Source organism: Marmota flaviventris, chromosome 2, assembly GCF_047511675.1.
Source record: "Marmota flaviventris isolate mMarFla1 chromosome 2, mMarFla1.hap1, whole genome shotgun sequence".
NCBI lineage: Eukaryota > Metazoa > Chordata > Mammalia > Rodentia > Sciuridae > Marmota > Marmota flaviventris.
In genome coordinates, this window is record NC_092499.1 from 82,435,410 (window position 1) to 82,455,473 (window position 20,064).

General features: G+C 36.9%; 1 protein-coding gene across 3 annotated transcripts in view; it reads left to right on the forward strand.

Annotated features, from left to right (window-relative positions):
• Slc12a6 (solute carrier family 12 member 6) overlaps positions 1-20,064 on the forward strand; it is a 94,175-nt gene that overhangs the window by 18,272 nt on the left and 55,839 nt on the right. The window contains exon 1 of one of the 3 annotated variants that reach the window (XM_027925752.2): positions 1,280-1,510. The exons of the other annotated variants lie outside the window; for them this stretch is intronic. Coding sequence (XP_027781553.1) covers positions 1,393-1,510 — 118 coding nt within the window. The 5' untranslated portion in view covers positions 1,280-1,392. Of the gene's footprint in view, positions 1-1,279; positions 1,511-20,064 lie in introns of those variants that run through there. 3 annotated transcript variants of the gene reach the window in all.

A 20,064-nucleotide genomic window follows, 5' to 3' on the forward strand; every position in this document is an offset into this window, starting at 1 on the left:
CTCTGGGATCATAGGCATGCACCCACACCCAGCTCAGCATTAGTATTTTTAAAAGCTCCCCCACATAATCCCAGTGTGCAGCCAAGATTACAAATCAGTGCTATTAGGAACACAGGAAATAAAATTTAGGTAAATGTATATGAGCTTTCTTTTAAACTTTCCAGGTTGCATACCACAAGGGCGTTGGAGATTTTGAAGTTGGGCTTCACCATTTACAAGCTCTGTGACTTTGGGCAAGTTTCTTGGCTAAATGCAATCATGGTGTAAAGTTTCTAGTGCAATGCAGAGAACAAAGTAGGTCTTTGACAATATCGGGTTCCTCTTGTCTTAGAAGTGGCATCTCTTTGAGGATTACAAACTGTCATTCCTTCACTGTTAAATAAATTCAGCATAGTAAACATGTCAGGTGGAAGGCATTCCTAACAAAGCCTTTGTGTTACATCATCAACATGGAAATTAACACAGGGCTCAGTTTACTGATTTCCCTGGCTGAGTGAAGAGGTTGGCCTCATACTCCTGTAGTTAAAGTCATCAACTGAGAACTTGATACAGTTAACCGATGAACTAGACCCAAGCGTTAAGTATGTTATTTTAGGTATATGCTGAAGGAGCTGTATACTTCTTACTCGGAAGGATTTCTTTGGATTTTCTTTTTTCTTTTAAACATATTTAAGCTTCCTGTACAAAACAAAGTTCTGAACTCTTCCCTTTAAATATAGTTTGCTCTTTTAAACAAACTTGTATTTTAGGAAAATTAATATCTCTTCTTGGATGTATACATTGCAGCATCTTGAACGATATATAAAATATGTAGGTGTCATTAAATATTTGCTAAATGTTTCCCCCTGAAGGAAAAAAAAATGATTTGTATGAGCTTTGAAATAAAGCAACAACAAAAGCCTAACAAATAGTCCATTTTTTGTTTCTAAGTCGATACAGTTTGTTTGTGAAATGAACTGTTCCCCAATCTTTCATGTGAAATATGAGGGCAGAGGTTGAGATCCTGATGTGCACACAGGTATGGCAGTGCTTTAAGTGAAGGAAGGTGCCGGTAGCACACAGTTGACAACAATTCATAAATTCTGCCATCTCCAACTTTTGGCGGCTCTGGAAAAGCAGCCTGAACAGTTCTTGGGGTTCTTTAGGGTAATAACAATACGTAAGGGGTGGAGTGCTTAATCCTCTTAAGTGAATGGTAAACACTGAGGAAGGCGTGTCTTCTAGAGCCTCACTCCCTCGCGGCTGCAGGTCACGTGAGCGCCGAGTACTTCCCGATTCCCAGCCACTGTCTCCCGTAGGCAGTGCTCAGTGTGAAAGGTGGAAAGCGCAGGCAGGCAGAGCGGACTGCGAGGAAGTTTAAACACAGAAAGCGAAGCATTTCGAACTATAACGATGCCACACTTTACTGTGACTAAAGTAGAGGATCCAGAGGAGGGGGCAGCGGCTTCGGTCTCCCAAGAGCCCAGTTTAACAGAAATAAAAGCCCGGATTCGGGATTCAGATGATCCAGGTGAGTCCTCGGTTTCGGAGTTTTTGGAATCTCTGAAGATTTTGTGAGAAAATATAGTCACTAAGATATCAAAATTGAAATGCCCGCTTATGGATTGAGAAAAAGTGTTGTGGTTGAAGTATTTTTCACTCAATTGTTTCACTCCTTTGTATATCTGATAACTTCTTTTACGTTTTTCACACACTGGTTTGTTTTCACCCACAATGAGTTCTGTGTTCGTTACAAACAGGTGAAATTGAATCATGGCAGCTTATGAAAAGAGTTTTCAAACAAATGAGCACAGTAAAAATCAATGTAGAATTACTTTTTACTTACACAGTTAAGGTTATATCCAGAAAATACTCTAAACCCAATGAGTGACAACATTTAAATTTAGCAGTTTACAGAATATTATATAAAGAGGGAGCATGGTTCACTAATTTTGTAATGTGGACTTTGTGACTTCTATAGTTACTTAAAATTTTGCCTCAGTTTACAAGATAAACGGTAATTCAGTAGTGAATACTCTTAAGAAATTTTTAATGAAAGAAAAGTACAATAGATGGTCATTATGGTAACTGAGCATAGCATCACTGTTTAATAAAGTTACTTGATGAAGGTACTTATCCCTATTATTTTCTCTAAATGGTAACAGTTATACTTTCTAGGGGAATTGTGGTTTTGGAGTCTTAAGCATGCAATTAAAATCTGAAGTTAATATTATGGTATCAAATATAGCCATAGTTTGAAGCCCCTTATTTTTTAAATCTGTAAATTGTCAGCAACTTCTCTAGTATGTAAATAAAGTCTAAGGGAAACTCACAAAATTCCCTTTAATTCTGTGATGCCATGATTCTAACTTTTTTCTATAGCAAGTAACACATTGCAGTTCCTTGCTGTAAACAGCTGTTGATTATCTCAGCTTCTTGACAAGCTTTAGAGAATTTTAAAGAATCTTTAACTTGGGCTGGGGATGTGGCTCAAGCGGTAGCGGGCTCGCCTGGCATGCGTGCGGCCCCCGGGTTCGATCCTCAGCAACACATACAAAAATGTTGTGTCTGCCAAATACTAAAAAATAAATATTAAAAAAATTCTCTCTCTCCCCCCCCCCTCTCTCTCACTCTCTCTTTAAAAAAAAAAAAAAAGAATCTTTAACTTATTTAAGATGGTGACTAGTTAAAAAAAAAATGTTCCTTTTATATACTTTTTCCTGATAGAGAAAATTTATTAGGAGAAAATAAAAAGGTTTTATGTAAATTCTTTGTCCACTAGGTTATTTTCATTTTGCTGAATAGTCAGGATGATAAGAAGCTGAAAACAAGTTTAACCTACTTTGAACTTGAACCTGATTCTCTACAACTTCAACTCAAAAAAGTTAGATAATTCTTTCTCTTGGGCCTGTGTGTATTTCAAGATGAACTTTCTTAATTGCTTAGATTTTATTCCCTTTAGAACTTTGTCTTTATTGTCATCTTCATTAATTTCACAAATGCAAACTTCTATTTCCTTTCTCTACCACCTCTACTCTTTTATTTTCGTCTTTATTAGTCCCATTATGTTTGGAGAAATTTAACTCTCTTCAGATTAGAACAGAGCTTTACTCTACGAACAACCACCTAGGAAAGTCATAAAAGTTTGAGAGTACCCAACTTTAAGAAAGTGCCATTATTAGGCTTAACTTATTTTCTTCCATAGTAATTGCTTTGAACAAGAAATAAGTCACAGATATAATCTAATTTGAATTTTATAAGGATTTTCATTTGTTGTTTTCCATAACAGCCCCAGAAAATCACCACTTGAATAAACTATTGTTTGGCAAGTGAACAACTGCTAGGAATATATTATCTAAATTACCTTAATTGTAGGGTTAAATTGGAAGGAGAGAGGGGAAAGTCTAAAAGTCGTTTCTTCCTTTTTCAACGTAGGAATAAAGGGTCAGGATTTTTTGTTTTGTTTTGTTTTTTGGCCCTTTTTTGACCCCTCCTGAGTTTAAAAAAAAAAAAATCCTACCTTCATTGTGGTTTTGTTGCAAGTACTTCTAACTCTGGCCAGTTATGTAACCAGTAGTTTTATTTTCCTTTGTTTTTCCTTCTCTGTGGAGAGAAAAATACATATAATGGTATAAATGGAACATATTTAGAAAGCATATCATCCTTTTAAGCAGGTTTTTAAAATATATGTATTTGAATTAGACTAGTGAATAATTTTAGATAAAATAGAAATACAAACACCGAGGTAATCTAATTTTTTAAACTACATAATCCTTGCCATACAAACTACAATAGAAAGTCAATATAGTAGAACCCTGCTTAATTGGGGCTTTAAAAGAAAAAGGAAAAATTCAGATTTCCATAACATTTTTCTTGTTTTCTTCCTCCCTGTTCTGTTTTCTCAGCAACCTATCCATAAAAATAGCATTTACCACACACTGTATTTCAGTATCTGTTTACTTGTTTCTGTCTCCCCAACAGACTGATTGATTATAAATTCCTTGAGGACAGATATCTTATAATATCAATTTTGTATTTCCAGGTTCTTAGCAACATAGTAAGCAAATCAGTGGATAGACATATTCTCTGCCTTTTTTATTCACCAAATGTGGTGTCAGCTGTTTGGGCTTTTTTTCCTAAGGCTACAAAGGTGTAAGAAGTTTCAAGTTCCCCACTAAATGCAGCAGAATGGCATTGGAGTCAGACCAGGCTGTGAATCCCCAGTCATACTAATTATTACTAATTGGTAGTAATGTTAATTTGTAATAATTAGTACTTGAGTGACTTTCAGCAAGCTATTTAACAACTTCTTTCCTCATTGATAAAACCAAGGGAATAACAGTACCTATTTTACAAAGTGGTTATAAGGAGGGCATAGGATACCGTGTGTGTGTGTGTGTGAGAGAGAGAGAGAGAGACACGTGTGACCTAGCATTCAAAAAATAAGAACTACCCATTATTTATACAGTGTGATTAGTGGTTCACTAAAAAAAAAAAAACAGGTTTGGATAGCAGATGATGGAAAGAATAATAAATGGCATGGTGGGGATCCTGGAACAGGTGTCTCAGGAGGGGACATCACTGATTCTTGGAGACCTGGAAAAGAAGATGACAGATAATAGGAACAATTTGAAGATATTCAAGGATGATGCACTTGTGGGGAACAAATATTTAGGGTGGTTAGCATATTGGTTGTGGTTGTTACTGTTTTCAGGTACTAAGGATTGAACCAGAGCCTCATGCAAATACCACTGAGCCACATTCCAAGCTATAGATAGCACATTGGGCATGTGGTAAAGAGATGAAGGGGCTGGGCTTAGTGGGGCACACTTGTAATCCCAGTGGCTCTGGAGGCTGAGGCAGGAGGATCACCAGTTTAAAGCCAGCTTCAGCAATTTAGCAAGGCTCTAAGTAACTGAGACCCTGTCTCTAAATAAAATGTAAAAAAGGTCTGGGGATGTGGTTCAGTAGTTAAGCTCCCTTGGATTCACTCCCCAGTATCAAAAAAAAGGGGGGGGGGCATAAATTGAGGGTATTTAGTGAAGTGTTATCCAAACTCTCTGGGACTTCACATGGTTATTGCCTTTTTAGAGATTTAAAAACCGAGACTGTTGACAATAGTAAGTGATTTGCCTCAGGAAAAGCCTAATTTTTTTTTTTTAACATGAATCTTTTATTTTCAGTTATTACCCAGCAATAAGAGAAAGTTAACTTCACAGTTTTAGCTCTTGACACAAAGTGAACTAGGTAGCAAATTCACTTCCATCAGATAAAGCTAATGGACCAAATTTTTCAAGTTTAAGCCATCTTAAAAGCTTGCAGCATACCAGATACTGCTGTGTGTTCTCTAATAACAGTAGCCAACAGTGAGTAGAACTTGAGTATTTTTTAATTGCTGGTGGTTTCTATAATATGTTAGAAATCAAGAGGTTTATAAACATGTTCAGATATGAGTTAGATTCTTAAAAGTCTAAACACTTATTTAAGAGTGTCTAAGTTGCAATTTCAAAAGGGGTCCATGATCCATATGGACTAAATTAATACTTTTCACTGTATAGCAGGTATATTTGTAAATATATAATTGTATTAGACGTTGGCACCAGTGCAGAATATGCTCAGCATCATAAAATTCAAAACATTAGCACAAGTTTATATGTCATTAAAAAACAATTATCAGGAGGCTGAGGCAGGAGGATCACAAGTTCAAGGCCAGCCTTGGCAATTTAGCAAGACCCTGTCTCAAAAAATAAAAAAAGACTGGGGATGTATCTCAGTGATAAAGCACCCCTGCGTTTAATCCCACTACAAAAAAAGGGAGAGAGAAAGTTACTGTGTATCTTAATGTGGAAGGGCCACAGGATTTGATAAGTATTATCAAAACTAATTTTTAAAGGACCAATAGAACAGTTTTATTGTTTACTGAATTTACTTAATCAGATGTGAATGCTACACTTATTCTTCTTTTTTATTTTTTATTTTTAGTTGTAGATGGACATAATCCCTTTATTTATTTGTTTTTATGTGGTGCTGAAGATAGAACCCAAGTGCCTCACACATGCTAGGCAAGAGCTCTACCACTGAGCCACACCCCCAGCCCTACACTTAGTTATTCTTTTATTAAAGTATTTATTTAAATTTGTGTAAGTATTTTTATGAAATAATTGCTCCAGACATCTCCTTCCTCCTCAAATCTTCTTATTGGCCAAGCATGATGGCACATGCCTGTGATCCTAGCAGCTTCGGATGCTGAGGCAAGAAGATGGCAAGTTCAAAGCCAACCTCAGCAATTTAGGGAGGCCCAAAGCAATTTAGCGAGACCCTGTCTCAAAATAAAACAAAGGACTGGGGTTGGGAGGCTGAGGCAGGAGAATCATGAGTTCAAAGCCAGCCTCAGCAAAAGAGGTGCTAAGCAATTCAGTGAGACCCTGTCTCTAAATAAAATACAAAATAGGGCTAGGGATGTGGCCAAGTGCCTCTGAGTTCAATTCCTGGTAACCAAAAAAAAAAAAAAGGAGGACTGACGTTCTGACTCAGTGGGTAAATGCGCTTGGGTTCAATCCCTAGTGCCAAAAAACAAACAAACAAACCAAAAAAAAAAAAAAAACCCAACTTGTAGTGTCTGTGGATTAGGCAGATTCATACTGTTGGATTGCCTTCATTGGACATAGATTGGAAGATTTCTCTTTTCCTTTCCCTTCAAAAAGGGTATTTATTTATTTATTTTTCTTTTTTACCCTTTGTGTGTTCTTTGACTCTAAAAGACACCCTTGTATCATTTTAATAAATACCTCCCAAACAGGGTATTTATTAAAAATGAACCCAAGGTAAAAGAGTCACATCCCCAGCCCTTTTTATTTTGAGACAGTATCTTACTAGGTTGCTTACAGCCTCACTAAGTTGCTGAAGCTGGCTTCAAACCTACGATCCTCCTGCCTCAGCTTCCTGAGCTTCTGTGATCACAGGCGTACGCCACAATACTGGACCTTAGAATAGTTCTGAGGACATTTTCAGAAGTGGACCTACATTGGTATTGAACAGCAGCTACAAACATTAACTCACCAGCAGTACAAACAGTATGAGAGCAATTTGTCAAATGAAGTAATAAAGTTCAAATTGTATTACTAATATAAGTTGTTAGCTAAACATTAATTCTGCTCATTACCCATGAAATCTTACATTCTAAAAAGAATATTTGACTACCTTCTTTTATTGACTAACATTGAGATAGAAAACTAAAGAGATTTTTCTCTGTGTAAATATAACTATTTTCTATAGTGAGGATTTTAAAGCCTTTTATAGCCAGGCATACTAGTACGTGCCTGTAGTCACAACTTCTCAGGAGGCTGAGGCAGGAGAATTACTCCAAGTGTTCCAAAGCCAGCCTGGACAATATAGGAAGACCACATCTCAAGAATTAAAAATAAAAGCCTTTTTTGTTTGTTTGTTTGTTTTGGTACCAGGGATTGAACCTAGGGCCGCTCACTGAGCCACATTCCCAGCCATTTTTTATATTTTTATTTAGAGACAGGGTCTTACTAGTTTCTGCTGTGGGCTTTGAACTCATGATCCTCCTGACTCAGTGCACCTCCATGCCCAGCTGTTTGTTTTTTTAATTATTTGTGTGGGCCTTTTCCCAATCCATCTAACAAACATATATCTTCATGTTTTAAAATCTGAGTTTATCCTTAAACCTGCTGAGTGAGGCATATTTTTCTATCTTCCTTTCCATACCTCAGTAGGAAAGGAAGCATTGCCAGAAAGACTTAACATCTCCCTAAAATATCATCCCAGTTATTTTTTTTTAATTTTTTTTTAGTTGTAGTTGGACACAATACCTTTATTTTATTTATTTTTATGTGGTGCTGAGGATCGTACCCAGGGCCTCGCACATGCTAGGCAAGCACTGTACCGTTGAGCCACAACTCCAGCCTCATCCCAGTTCTTTTCACCATGATTTTTACTGTATGTAAGACCTTAATACAAGAATACACAATTTAGTTTGTTTCCTTTTAGTTCTTTTGGGGGGGGGCAGGCAGAAGTGGGGGTAGTACTAAGGATTGAACCCAGGGACACTTTACCGCTGAGTTACATCCTCAACCCTTTCTATTTATTCTATTGTGACAGGTTCTAAGTTGCTTAGGTCCTTGCTAAGTTGCTGAGGCTGGCCTTGCACTTGGGATCCTCCTTTGTCACCTCCTGTGTCACTGGGATTACAGGCAGGCATGTGCATGGATGTAATCTTTCAATTCTTTACATCTTACAACCGTGTAGATTGTAACTCTTATTTGTCATGTATTCTGATAGTCTTGGACATTTTCATTTTGTATTTCAACACTATTTTCACCAGTTAATTAGAATTTCTCCCAGAATTTTTCTTGCTTAGCACACCAACCCTGTGTGTAGGATATGCTGCTTTTGCCCCACAAAGAGATTTGCCAGATTGAAATTGACTGAATTCTTATTTTTTAAAAAAAATAAGCATACAAACTGGGTGTTGTGGTATATGCCTATAATCCCAGCAATTTGGCAGACTGAGCAGTCCAAGGCCAGCCTCAGCAATTTAGTGAGACTCTGTCTAAAAATAAAAAGCTGAGGTGTAGCTCAGTGGGAGAGAGCCCCTGAGTTCAATCCCCAGTACCAAAAACAAAAACTAAACAACACCCCTTCATACACTGTACGTGTTGCTTAATTGCTAGTTACTTTTATTTTCTATACTTAATATTTAGGAGTGTAAAATATATAACTTTAGCATATTGTAAAATATTTAAAAGATTTTCAGATTTCAGATAGAATTTGGCTATATGGCATGGATTAAGAAATTGATTATTAACTGGTAAACTCTGAGGAATGTATCATTTCTTGTTTTTGCCATGTTGAAAAAGGAAACAGTTTTACATGAACATGTTGTCAAATTTAAGTTATAATACTACTAGCTACCATTGTTTTTTTGAGGTTTTTTGTTTTTTCTTTTCTTTCTTTTCTTTTTTTTTTTTTTTTTTGATACCAGGGATTGAACCCAGTGGTGCTTACCCACTGAGACACAGACACAACCCCTGCCCTTTTTTATATTTTATTTAGAGACAGGGTCTTGCTGAGTTGCTTAGGACCTCACTAAGCAACTAAGTTGGTGAGGCTGGCCTTAGTAATCTTCCTGCCTCACCCTCCCAAGCTGCTGGGATTCCAGCATGTGCCACCACACCCGGCTAGCTACTATTGTTGAGCATGGTAAGTAGAAGAGCCAGTGTTCAAACTAGGCACTTAATAAATATTGGCTCACATAATCCTCACAACCACCAAGACAGGAAACCATTATTGCTATTTTCTATATTAGGAAAATAAATTGTCAAGAAATTAGATGATTTAAGTAGCAAATTTGGAATTCAAAGTAAATGTATATGGCTCTAAAGCTTTGTTTGTTTGTTTTTAACCACACCGAATGGCCCCTCTGCTTTAAATATACACATAATTTTTTATGTTTCCTGCAACTAGGCTGCTCTCTTAATAGTTACTAATTCTTTTTTAAGTGTTTTTATTAATTATTGATGGACCTTTATTTATTTGTTTGTATGTGGTGCTGAGGATCGAACCCAATGCCTCACACATGCTAGGCAAGGACTCTACCACTGAGTCACAACCCCAGCCCTAATAGTTACTAATTCTTATTCTCTATTTCTTTATTATTGTAGATTTCTTAAAATTAAAGTTAACTTCTTCCTCTATTATTTCAAGTATTGGATTGCTTTCTATAAATTTAGTATAGAATATTTCTAAATGGCTGGGGATGTGGCTCAAGCGGTAGCGCGCTCGCCTGGTATGCGTGCGGCCCGGGTTCGATCCTCAGCACCACATACAAACAAAGATGTTGTGTCTGCCGAAAACTAAAAAATAAATATTAAAAAATTCTCTCTCTCTCCTCTCTCTCTCTCTTTAAAAAAAATATTTCTAAATGTAGAATATTCTTTGAAATAATGCTAAAAATTGTGAAATTTGAGCATAGAACTTGGCTTAAATTAGCTTAATCTGACAAACCTTTAGAAGCCTTCCATTCCTCACATTTCCAGGAAGATTCCTACTTATCAGTGATATAGAAATAAAAGGCTTAGCTGGGCACAGTGGCACATGCCTGTAATCCCAACAGCTCTGGAGGCTAAGGCAGGAGAATTGAAAATTCAAAGCCAGCCTCAGCAACTTAGTGAGTCCCTAAGCAACTTAGTGAGACCCCATCTCAAAATAGAAAATTAAAAAAGGGCTGGAGTTATGGATCAGTGGCTAAGCACCCCTCCGTTCAATCCCTGGTACCGAGGGGAAGGGGAGTGGGAGACTTAAAACTTAAAAATGGAGTTAGTGAAATAATTGACTTTAATATAACTTCAGAATACATATTCTTCACTGAAGGTATGCAAGATGTATTTCTTTTAATGTATTTCATTATGGATTTTATTACTTAGAATATGGTACGTAATCACATTTTTTTTTTCTGTACTAAGGATTAAACCCAGAGCCTCATGCATACTAGACAAGTACTCTACCAATGAGGTATATCCCCAGGTCCATAAGTGATTTTAATCTATTCTAAAACACCATATGATGAAGTAGGTCTCATTTCCTTTGCTGTGTTCTTTCCACTGTAACACATAACCTTTTGTGACAGAAGATTCTGATCCTTGTGTTAGAAATGGTGAATCTATAGTAAGAGTTCTCCTTTAAAGTTGTCTCTGTCTTTTTCCCACCTCAATATCTTCATCTGAACTCTTGTGCTTTCATTCCCTGCCTAATGTAAAACATTACACACATTCACACTTAGCATCATCACCTCAAGATCAGGTTTGTATTTCTTCCAAGATGACTTACCTAATATTGTTTTTCAACTTTGATTATTCCATTTGTCAGTATCTGTTAGCCCTCAAATATACTTTGCAGTGTGCCTTAAATTTGTAATCATGTTGTAATTCTATTTTTCTCTCTTCAACTGTATCATTAATTATATGAAGGGGACGGATGGTGTTTTAATACTTTTTAGAAAATTGTTTAATTTTTGTTATGTTTGGACTTCACAGAGGATCTTTAAACTTTTTTACTTAGCTAGGTGTGGTAATGTGTAGGTAGCCTGTAGACCTGCCTACTCAGGAGGTTGGGCAGGAGGATCACTGAAGCCCAAGATTTCAAGGCCAGCATGGGTAATATAGTGAGATCCTGTCTCACTGTTTGCCAAGATTAGAATGTTTTGAGGATTGTCTGTAAACTGAACTTGATTTTCAGAAAGTTCTAGAAAGGTGGCTACTGGAATATTTTGTGATCCTTCAATTCCTAATTCCAGCTTTTATCTTCCTCTTTTGAGCAAAAAGCCTCCTGTATTTAATGAAATGGGTACAAGTGATATCTTGGCTCTGTTTGAGACCGCTAACACAGGACTCATTCCTTAAGGGTGGAACAAGAACCTGGAGTTCTCAGGGAGAAGCTAAGAATGGCAGATCTGGGAAAGAGCTTGGTTTGGTGGAGATCCATGGACTCCTGGAGAGAGAAAGCTAAAGAGTCAGGGCACTGAAATCTCCCTATCCCTGAAGTTTGAAAAGGTAAGGAAGATTCAGGAGCAGAGAGGCTTCCTCCTGAGCCTCCACCTGGTTGGTGATTTACCTGCTGCAACACTGCCTGCCCACAGAGAGGAGACTGCTTTGCCTTTGTTCTTTTTCCTTGTTGTTGTTTTGAGACAGGGTCTCTCTCCATGTTGCCTCGGCTGGCCTTAAACTTGTGATCCTTCTTGTCAGCTTTCTAAGAAACCAGGATTATATACATGTGCCAGTGTAACCAGCCTTCTATTTTCTTGAGACTATCATCACTTGTGGTCCTCCAGCAAACAAATCTAAGCTCTTATGAGATGACAAAGAAAAACAACCCATCCGGGCAAAAACCCAGCCAGGAAATCAAAAAGGGAAAAATTGCTTAGAATAAACAGTTTGTTGGACCAGTTAAATAGAAATGCTGCAGTGGATAGTAACTTGGACATGAAAATAATAATGGAAGTATTTAAGGAGGTTAAAGTGAAGCACAAAAGACTTTATAGAAAAAAAAAATAAACATGATTTCTTAGCTACTTATTACTACCTGACTTGATTCATGCACACACACCTAAGAAAAAGAAAACTTGATAAATTTCATGCTTGTATAGTTTTATCAAAATGGATTCTAGGGCTGGGGTTGTGGCTCAGCAGTAGAGCACTTACCTAGCATGTGTAAGGCCCTGGGTTCAATCCTCAGCACCACATAAAATAAAATAAATAAATAAAGGTATTGTGTCCAACTACAACTACTTTTGTAGTTGATTCTTCTGTTATGTATAACTAAGAACCAATGAAAAAATAATTTAACTAAAATCTCCACTATAATGTAAACATCATTAAAGCAGAAATTTTTTTACTTACATACACTGCTAACCTATGTCAACACCTAATGCCCAAAATGCTGTCTTGCACATAATAGGCTGATAAATAATTAATGGATAAAGGAATTAATGTGATTATTATTGAACTAGAAGATCAAGTAAAAGAAATATTTCAGTTCAGGACATTTAAAAGTGGCAAATATAAACCCAAAAGAAGAGAAAGAAACAAGTGAAGGAAAAGCAGTAATTAAAGATAGAAAAAAAAATTCCTGAGTAAAAGACTCCAGATGCAGAATGAAATCCCAGGGAGTAAAAGTGATGAAAAACACACATCTAGGGATATCCTGATAAAATTTTTGAGCTCCAAGGATTCATCCCAGAAACTTTAAGATAGCACAAGTTATGCCTATAAAGTATCAGACTAGCATCAGAATTCTAATCCATAATGCTGGAAAGTATGAGACAGTGGAATAGTGTTTACAGATGATTGTATTAGCAGTAGATCTGCCTATACCTCTTGCCATTTCTCTCCACCTCTTCCTGCTGGAAGTCCAATAGTTCTTCCCCTGTGCTGTCATTCCACCACCTCCCTGTACTATAGTGGAGCCCTGCTTCAGGAGATGGGCTTCAGTGAACTGGATAAGAACCAGGGACTGGCCCTTGTCTACTCCAGCTACTTGGCTGCTATAGTCTGGTCATCTTTTCCTTACAATAAGTCAGATAGACCAGAGGGAAAATGGCTAAAGAAAATTCTCATAAACTTCTTCAGGACTTTTGTGTCATATTCTTTGTTCCCATAGGCTGGTTTGGCTCTGAATTATCATTATTCCACCTTGATTACCTTTTCTTCCTTTCAGTATGTGGATTTCTTGGGGAAAACAGGAATAACATTGCATTCATAGCTCTTCCAATGATATTTTCCTGGTTCCTTCAATGAGTATTCTTTAGTATTTCCAGCTCTTATTCTCAGCTTCTGCCTATATTTTAGAAAAATTCAACCTTCTATTTTTAACTCTGTTTTAATGATGACTTTGAAATCTTTATTTCCATCATTAACCTTTTATTGAACTAATCTCAAATTTCTATTTCTTTGGAGATATTTAAAAAGTAATTTCACTATGAGTCAATTTAAAAGCATGTTAAACATTTTATAAAATATACAAAGCTCTACATTACAAAAAGTTGTAATTGTCATAGCAATATTAAGACAATATTGCCTTCAAAGCACATGTAATAGGCAGATACACCCCTCCCAGCATATTCCCAATTCCAAGTTTTCTCTCAGTGACCTCTTATTCTTAATTTATCTATATTTATTTATTTATTTATTTTTGGTACCAAGGACTGAACACAGGGGCACTTAATTACTGAGCTACATCCCCATCCCTTGATACTGTGTTCTGCTTCTTATTAGGATCAATTGTATGTCCATCATAAACTATTGATGTCTGGGATGGATATGTGGCTCAATGGTAGAGTTCTTGCCTAGCATGTATGAGGCCCTGTGTTTAATTCCCATTACTGACAAAAGAAAAAAAAGGAAGAAATAAACTTAATGTTCAGTGATTTACAGGCAGTAAATTTGGTTTTGTGTTTGGTTTGGAATCACTACTCATGCCTTCTAGCTCCTTGGCAATGAGACTTAGCTGACTAACGATATTTGTGACAATAAGGAGATAATTTTGAAAAGGTAGAAGCATCTTTGAAGAGGCACCATGCAGCAGTATAGAAGAACATCACAAAGAGAACTTCTGTTATATTTGGTACTGCAGGAAACCAGTTATCAGGACTCTAGTAATTTGGGTAAATCTTTCATACAGAAGTAGTAATTGTAGCTGTAGTGTTTCTGAGGAAGAAAATGGTCATTTTGTGGTCCAGGGAAGCACATGAATTATGACTGTAAGTAGTAGCTGTCGGCACATTAATTTTATTTCCTTCTAATTCATTACCCTTCAGTAAGCAACTGAAAACTCATAGGGTATTGAATCCTTTGAAATACATCTTAAATTCCACCAACTGGCCAGAAAAGGAAGATCAACATCTGGTCTCTAAAGTATGACTTATTTGCATTTTCTCCTGTAATTGAATAGACATTCTTGTGGAAAAAACTTTGTCTAAACAGTTTAAGTGAATAAAAGAAAATTTAAATCCCAGTTTCCAAATGTTGTGCATATAGGAGGCTCATCATTCATATTGGTTTCTGAGGATCCAGTCCATGATTGGCTGGTTTCAAGGCAGAAGTATCATAGTGGAAGGGTGTGGGGCAAGAAAGCTTCTCAGCTTATGTCATCTAGGAACCACAGAGCTGTTTTCTACTTCTTTATTGACCTCTTTCCTTGATTATATTACAATATTTGATCTTTTTCTGTCTTCCCTTTCTTTTCTTTTTCATTGTCTTTCTCACTAATTATTGCTCATTTCGTCTCCCAAATAGTTCCCAAAACTCCTCACTAGTCTCCAAACTACTGTGCTAGTCTACTGTCATTTTTTGTCTGGCTTTTAAAACCATTCATTATAGTAATTACCAGAGGAATTTTTCTCAAATGTAAATCTCATCCCTATCATTTCATTCCCATTTAAAACCCTATAATATCTCCCCTTTGTCCTCAGAGAAAAGTTTGTACTTCATAATCTAGAACATCCTAACTTAATAGCTTCCTTGTCTGTTATTTATTATTATTTATTTATTTTTGTAGTACCAGGGATCAAACCCAGGGCCTTGCAGATGCTGGGCAAGTGCTCAATCACTGAGTTGTATCCCTGCCCCCCCCCCTCCTTTTTTAAATGGGGATTGAACCCAGGAGTGCTTTACCACTGGGTAAAATATCCACATATCTGCTCATATATGGGGTACTAATTTGAAATTCCTAAGGAAAGGAGAACTGCCTTTGCAGGCTATATCCTCAGTCCTTTTTATTTAGGACCTCTCTTAGTTTCCGAGGCTGGCCTCGAACTAGCAGTTCTCCTATTTCGGTCTACCAAGTCACTGGGATTACAGGCATGTGCACCCTGCCCCACCCTCGCTCAGATGCCTAAACTGGCCTCGATCCTCCTGCCTCAGCCTCCCAAGTAGCTGGGATTATAGATACGTGCATCACCACACCTGGCTTCCATTATTCTTTTATACATACAGCATTCCAGACATAACAAATGTACTCAAATGTTTCTGTGGTTCATCATGCCTGTTTTATATTTTGAAGGGTTCTTTCCTATAGTTACCTAACAAGTGCTTCCTCCTTTCAAGATGAGCTCAAAATCACTTCTTCCTTAATGACTTCTGTGATTGCTCCAGGGACTGTAACAAGTCTGTACTTCCATACCTCTCCGCTACACCTCTGATATAGTACTTTAATCACCCAGCTAATCACTTGTCATACTGTTATGTGCTAAGAGCTCCTTCAGGATAGCTACTCTGCTCTGTTCATCTTTGTGTATCCCCAGCACCTTGTACATAGACTCACACTTAAAGGTGCTTAGTAAATATGTGTTGATTAATTAAAAAATAATGTAATGCAGCATGTATCCAGCTGTTCAGAGGAAGATTAAACTTGTTAGAAAATTGAACCTTATGGAAAGAAGCACTTGAGTTGGGTCTTTGAAGAAAGTAGAGCTCAGGTAAATAAAGAGGAAGGAGAAGGAAATTTTCAGTGAAAAGATTGTGGGTCTTACAGTCAGGGCTCACGGTATATTCTAGAGAGTGTGGGCAGAAGTTTCTTGACTAAGAACTTCAGATGATATTAGAGCTGAGTAAACTGGTGCTGGATTATAAAGGGACTTGAATGCCAGGATCAGTTTTTTGGAGTTCCTCCTATAACCAAGAGGTCCAAATAAGTAAGCCAGGATGTATTTACAGATGTCTAAGCCATTAGCCTTTACCACCATCCCTTTCCTGAGAATTCAAAGTAGGAACAGAGGTAGAGCCTGCAAAGGCAGGTCTCCTTTCCTTAGGAATTTCAAATTAGTACCCCACATATGAGCAGATATGTGGATATAAACAAGAAGTCCAAATTATTTTCTTTTCATAAAAATGGTTGGAAACTCCTGGAACTGTCACTTGGAAACCTTTGAAAGCATTTTGGTTTTTTTTAAGCAGTGAAGTAACCTGATAAAGGCAGAATTCAGGGATCATTAATATGGATTGTTTTAAGATGGGAGAATTGCTGGCAAGGAGAATAATTGAAGTACTTTAATGATCTAAATTGGAAAATATGAATCTAAATGATGGAAGTGTGGTGGAAAAGAAGATTGGTATGGAAGCATAGTGAAGTCACAGTTGACTGGATTTGGTGACTAAATATGGAGGATGATAGAGGGGGAAGAATCAAGTCAGTATTGCCTATGCTGACTGGTCCTGCCTATTTAACTCATTAGGTCAGTGACTACTCTCTTTTTTTTTCTCCTTTATTACCAGTTTGGTTTATTAAACCCTGTCATCTCTAGGACAATGTCATTAGCTGTGTCCTAATTTCAGTTCCTCTGACTAAATTGTTTTTTCTCCATTTCCCCCATCCATTATTCTGCTTTTTGATGAACTATCCATCCTTCAAGATTTAGCTCAGTTGTCTGCTTGACACCATCCCATCTGACTACTGCTTTATTTTGTGTTTTTTTCTTGAAAAGTATTTTTACTTGCACTATAACAATCATTTTATTATTTCATAATTTTGTGTGTGTGTGTGTGTGTGTATGTGTGTGTGTATGTGTATGTGTTTTGGGCAGTGCCTGGAATTGATCCCAGGGCACATTACCACTGAGCTATACCTCCAACTCTTTTTATTTTTTAATTTTGAGACAGTCTCACTAAGTTACCTAAGGTAGCCTCAAATTTGCAATCCTCCTGCCTTAGTTTCCTGAGTCACTGGGATTTCAAGCATGTGCCACCATGCCTGGAAGTTTGTGTATTTTTTGCTCTCCAGACTTCTTGAGAACAAAGGACTGCTTTTTTGTTATCCATAATGCCTAGTATGTATTTGACATATATACACATTCAGAGTAGTGGTTGAATTAATAATAAAAGCTACACATGCCTATAGTCCTAGTTACTTAAGAGGCCAAGGCAGGAGGAGGATCATTTGCACTCAGGAGTTCAAGACCAGCCTGGACAACATAGGGAGACCCCACCTAAAAATACTATTGTTGCTATCCTAGAGACTAGAGACCATCTTAGAAATGCTGTTAGCACGTGAACAAATTATAGTGATCTGGTAATGAGTATGCCTGCCTAATAAATCTAGAGTTTGTTTCATTTTGCATATTGCATTCATATTTCCTTTCCTAAAATACTGCTTCCATTTTTAGACTTCTACTTAGAAAATTTCATTTGTTTTCCAGTTTCTTTAGTCTTCTATTTGGTGTCCTAGATAGTGCCATGTTTATTCCTCCTTTCTGGTTTTGAGTCCTCCATGCTTATTAAGGTTTTTTATAAGTCCTACTTAAAGTTCTTATTGCTCAATCCATGTTGTTCTCCTTTGGACCCTTGCACCTCCTGCTGCAAGGTAAGTGGTCAAAGACCATGGTTGAGATCTGGCTCTGCCTCTGTTCCCTTAGCTGCATCAGCTGCACTACCTTGGCCAAATAATTTCTGCTTTCTCTGAATTACTTGTTTCTTCAGGAATACAGGAATAAATTCTTCCTTGCAGAGTTGCTAAGCAGATTTGATATAATGATGATAGGAATTTTTCCTAAATTCAGCCATTTTAGACACTACTTTTATAATCTTCCCATTTTCATCGATCATCTTGTTGTTGTTGTTTTTTTTTCTGTAATTCAGTCACTAGTTCCATGGTTTTCTTTAAAAAGGAAACTTTGTCACAAAGTAAAATATCAGCATTCTTGCCATAGAGTAGAAATTAAAAATAGATATAATAAAAGCATTATTAATCTTGTTAGATACTGTTGCTAAGCATAGGATCTAAACCTGATTTAAAAAGAGAGAGAGAGATTAGCAAAATTTTAAGAGATATTGAAGATATTCTAGCATACACATATAAAAATGATATTTTAGGGATGGGGATATAGTCCAGTGGTAGAGGACTTGTCTGGCATGTGCATGACCCTGGTTCCATCCCCACAACTGCCAAATAATGAAATTCAAATTAAAGAAGTTACAAATAATTTTTATAAAGAGCTTCAACTTTCTGTTACCTGGATTAATGTCAGGATAGGGGTGCAAAGGTAGAATCACATCCTGAAACCTAAAGTCACAGTTAAAACTTATTGAGATGTTTAGTATAAAATGAGTTTTACAAGCACTTTCAATATTTATGAATAGTTTATTTTATAAATATTTATGAATGTTTGTATTCTTATAAATGTAACCAGCGTATTAAAATAACACAAATAAAATAGTTTGGTTGCTAAGGGGTTCCCCCCCTCAAATATTGAAACACAAGCATACTTACTGTTGTAGAGATGAATGTTGTTTGTGTCTTCTTAATTTTCTCTACCCTTTCATCCTAAGTCCTTATTGGATTTCCTAACCACAGAAGCTGCCCTGTATTTACCATGTCCTGTGTTGGGGGCCATCTTATCTGAGTAGGCGATATTTCTGAACTATAACAATATGACCATCTGTGGTCACTGTGTCTCTAGATAACTACTTTGATGACTTGTAAGTTACCTACATTTATTCTTGTACCCAAATTTTATGAACAACCAGCATAATGTATTAGACAAGTCAGAATCCAGTTTCAAACTAGTCCTTGAAATGTACATACAGTACACCTTGGCCAAACCATTGAGCTTAACTTCACTTTGACTTTTTTTAAAATATTTTTTTTTAGTTGTTGATGGACCTTTATTTATTTGTTTATATGTGATGCTGAGATTCAAACCCAGTGCGTCACACATGGTAGGCAAGTGCTCTGCCACTAAGCCACAACCCCAGCCCCACTGCTTTGGCTTCTTTATATATTTCCTGTCTACACATATCCCAGGGTTATCATGAGAATCAAATGATGTGTGAAAACATTTTAAAAACTAGAATGTTATTAAATGTAAGATATTACCACTTTTCTTAGTTTCTTAGTTGAATTTGATTCTTCATCTAGGTTATGAGCTTTTTATTTATTTATTTTTGGGGTACTAGGGAGTGAACTCAGAAGCACTTAACCACTGAGCAACATCCCCAGCCCTTTTTGGGGGGTGGGTACTGGGAATTGAATTCAGGGTCATTCAACCACTGAGCAACATCCCCAGCTCTATTTTGTATTTTATTTAGAGACAGGGTCTCACTGAGTTGCTTAGCGCCTCTCTTTTGCTGAGGCTTGTTTTGAACTCGCAATCCTCCTGTCTCAGCCTCTTGAGCCATTGGGATTACAGCCATGCACCACCTTGCCCAGCAATTATGAGCTTCTTAACATCAGGAAATATATATATTTTTTGTTTGTTCATATTTTGTTTTTGTTTTTTGAGACAGTGTCTCTGTGTTGTCTAGCCTGTTCTGGAACCCCTGTGCCCAAATGTTCCTCTTACCTCATGCTCCCATGTAGCTGGAGCCTTTAGGCATGCATCACCATACTTGGCTGGGAAATATCTTTTTTTTCCTTTTCATTTTTTTATTGTTGCATTTTAGTTGTATCTAATTATGGGATTTGTTTTTGCTTATTCATACATGCACACAATATAACAATATAATTTGCCTCTCACCCCCGTTTTCTTTCTTCTACTGATCTCCCTTTGATTTTCATGAGATTCCCTGTACCCAC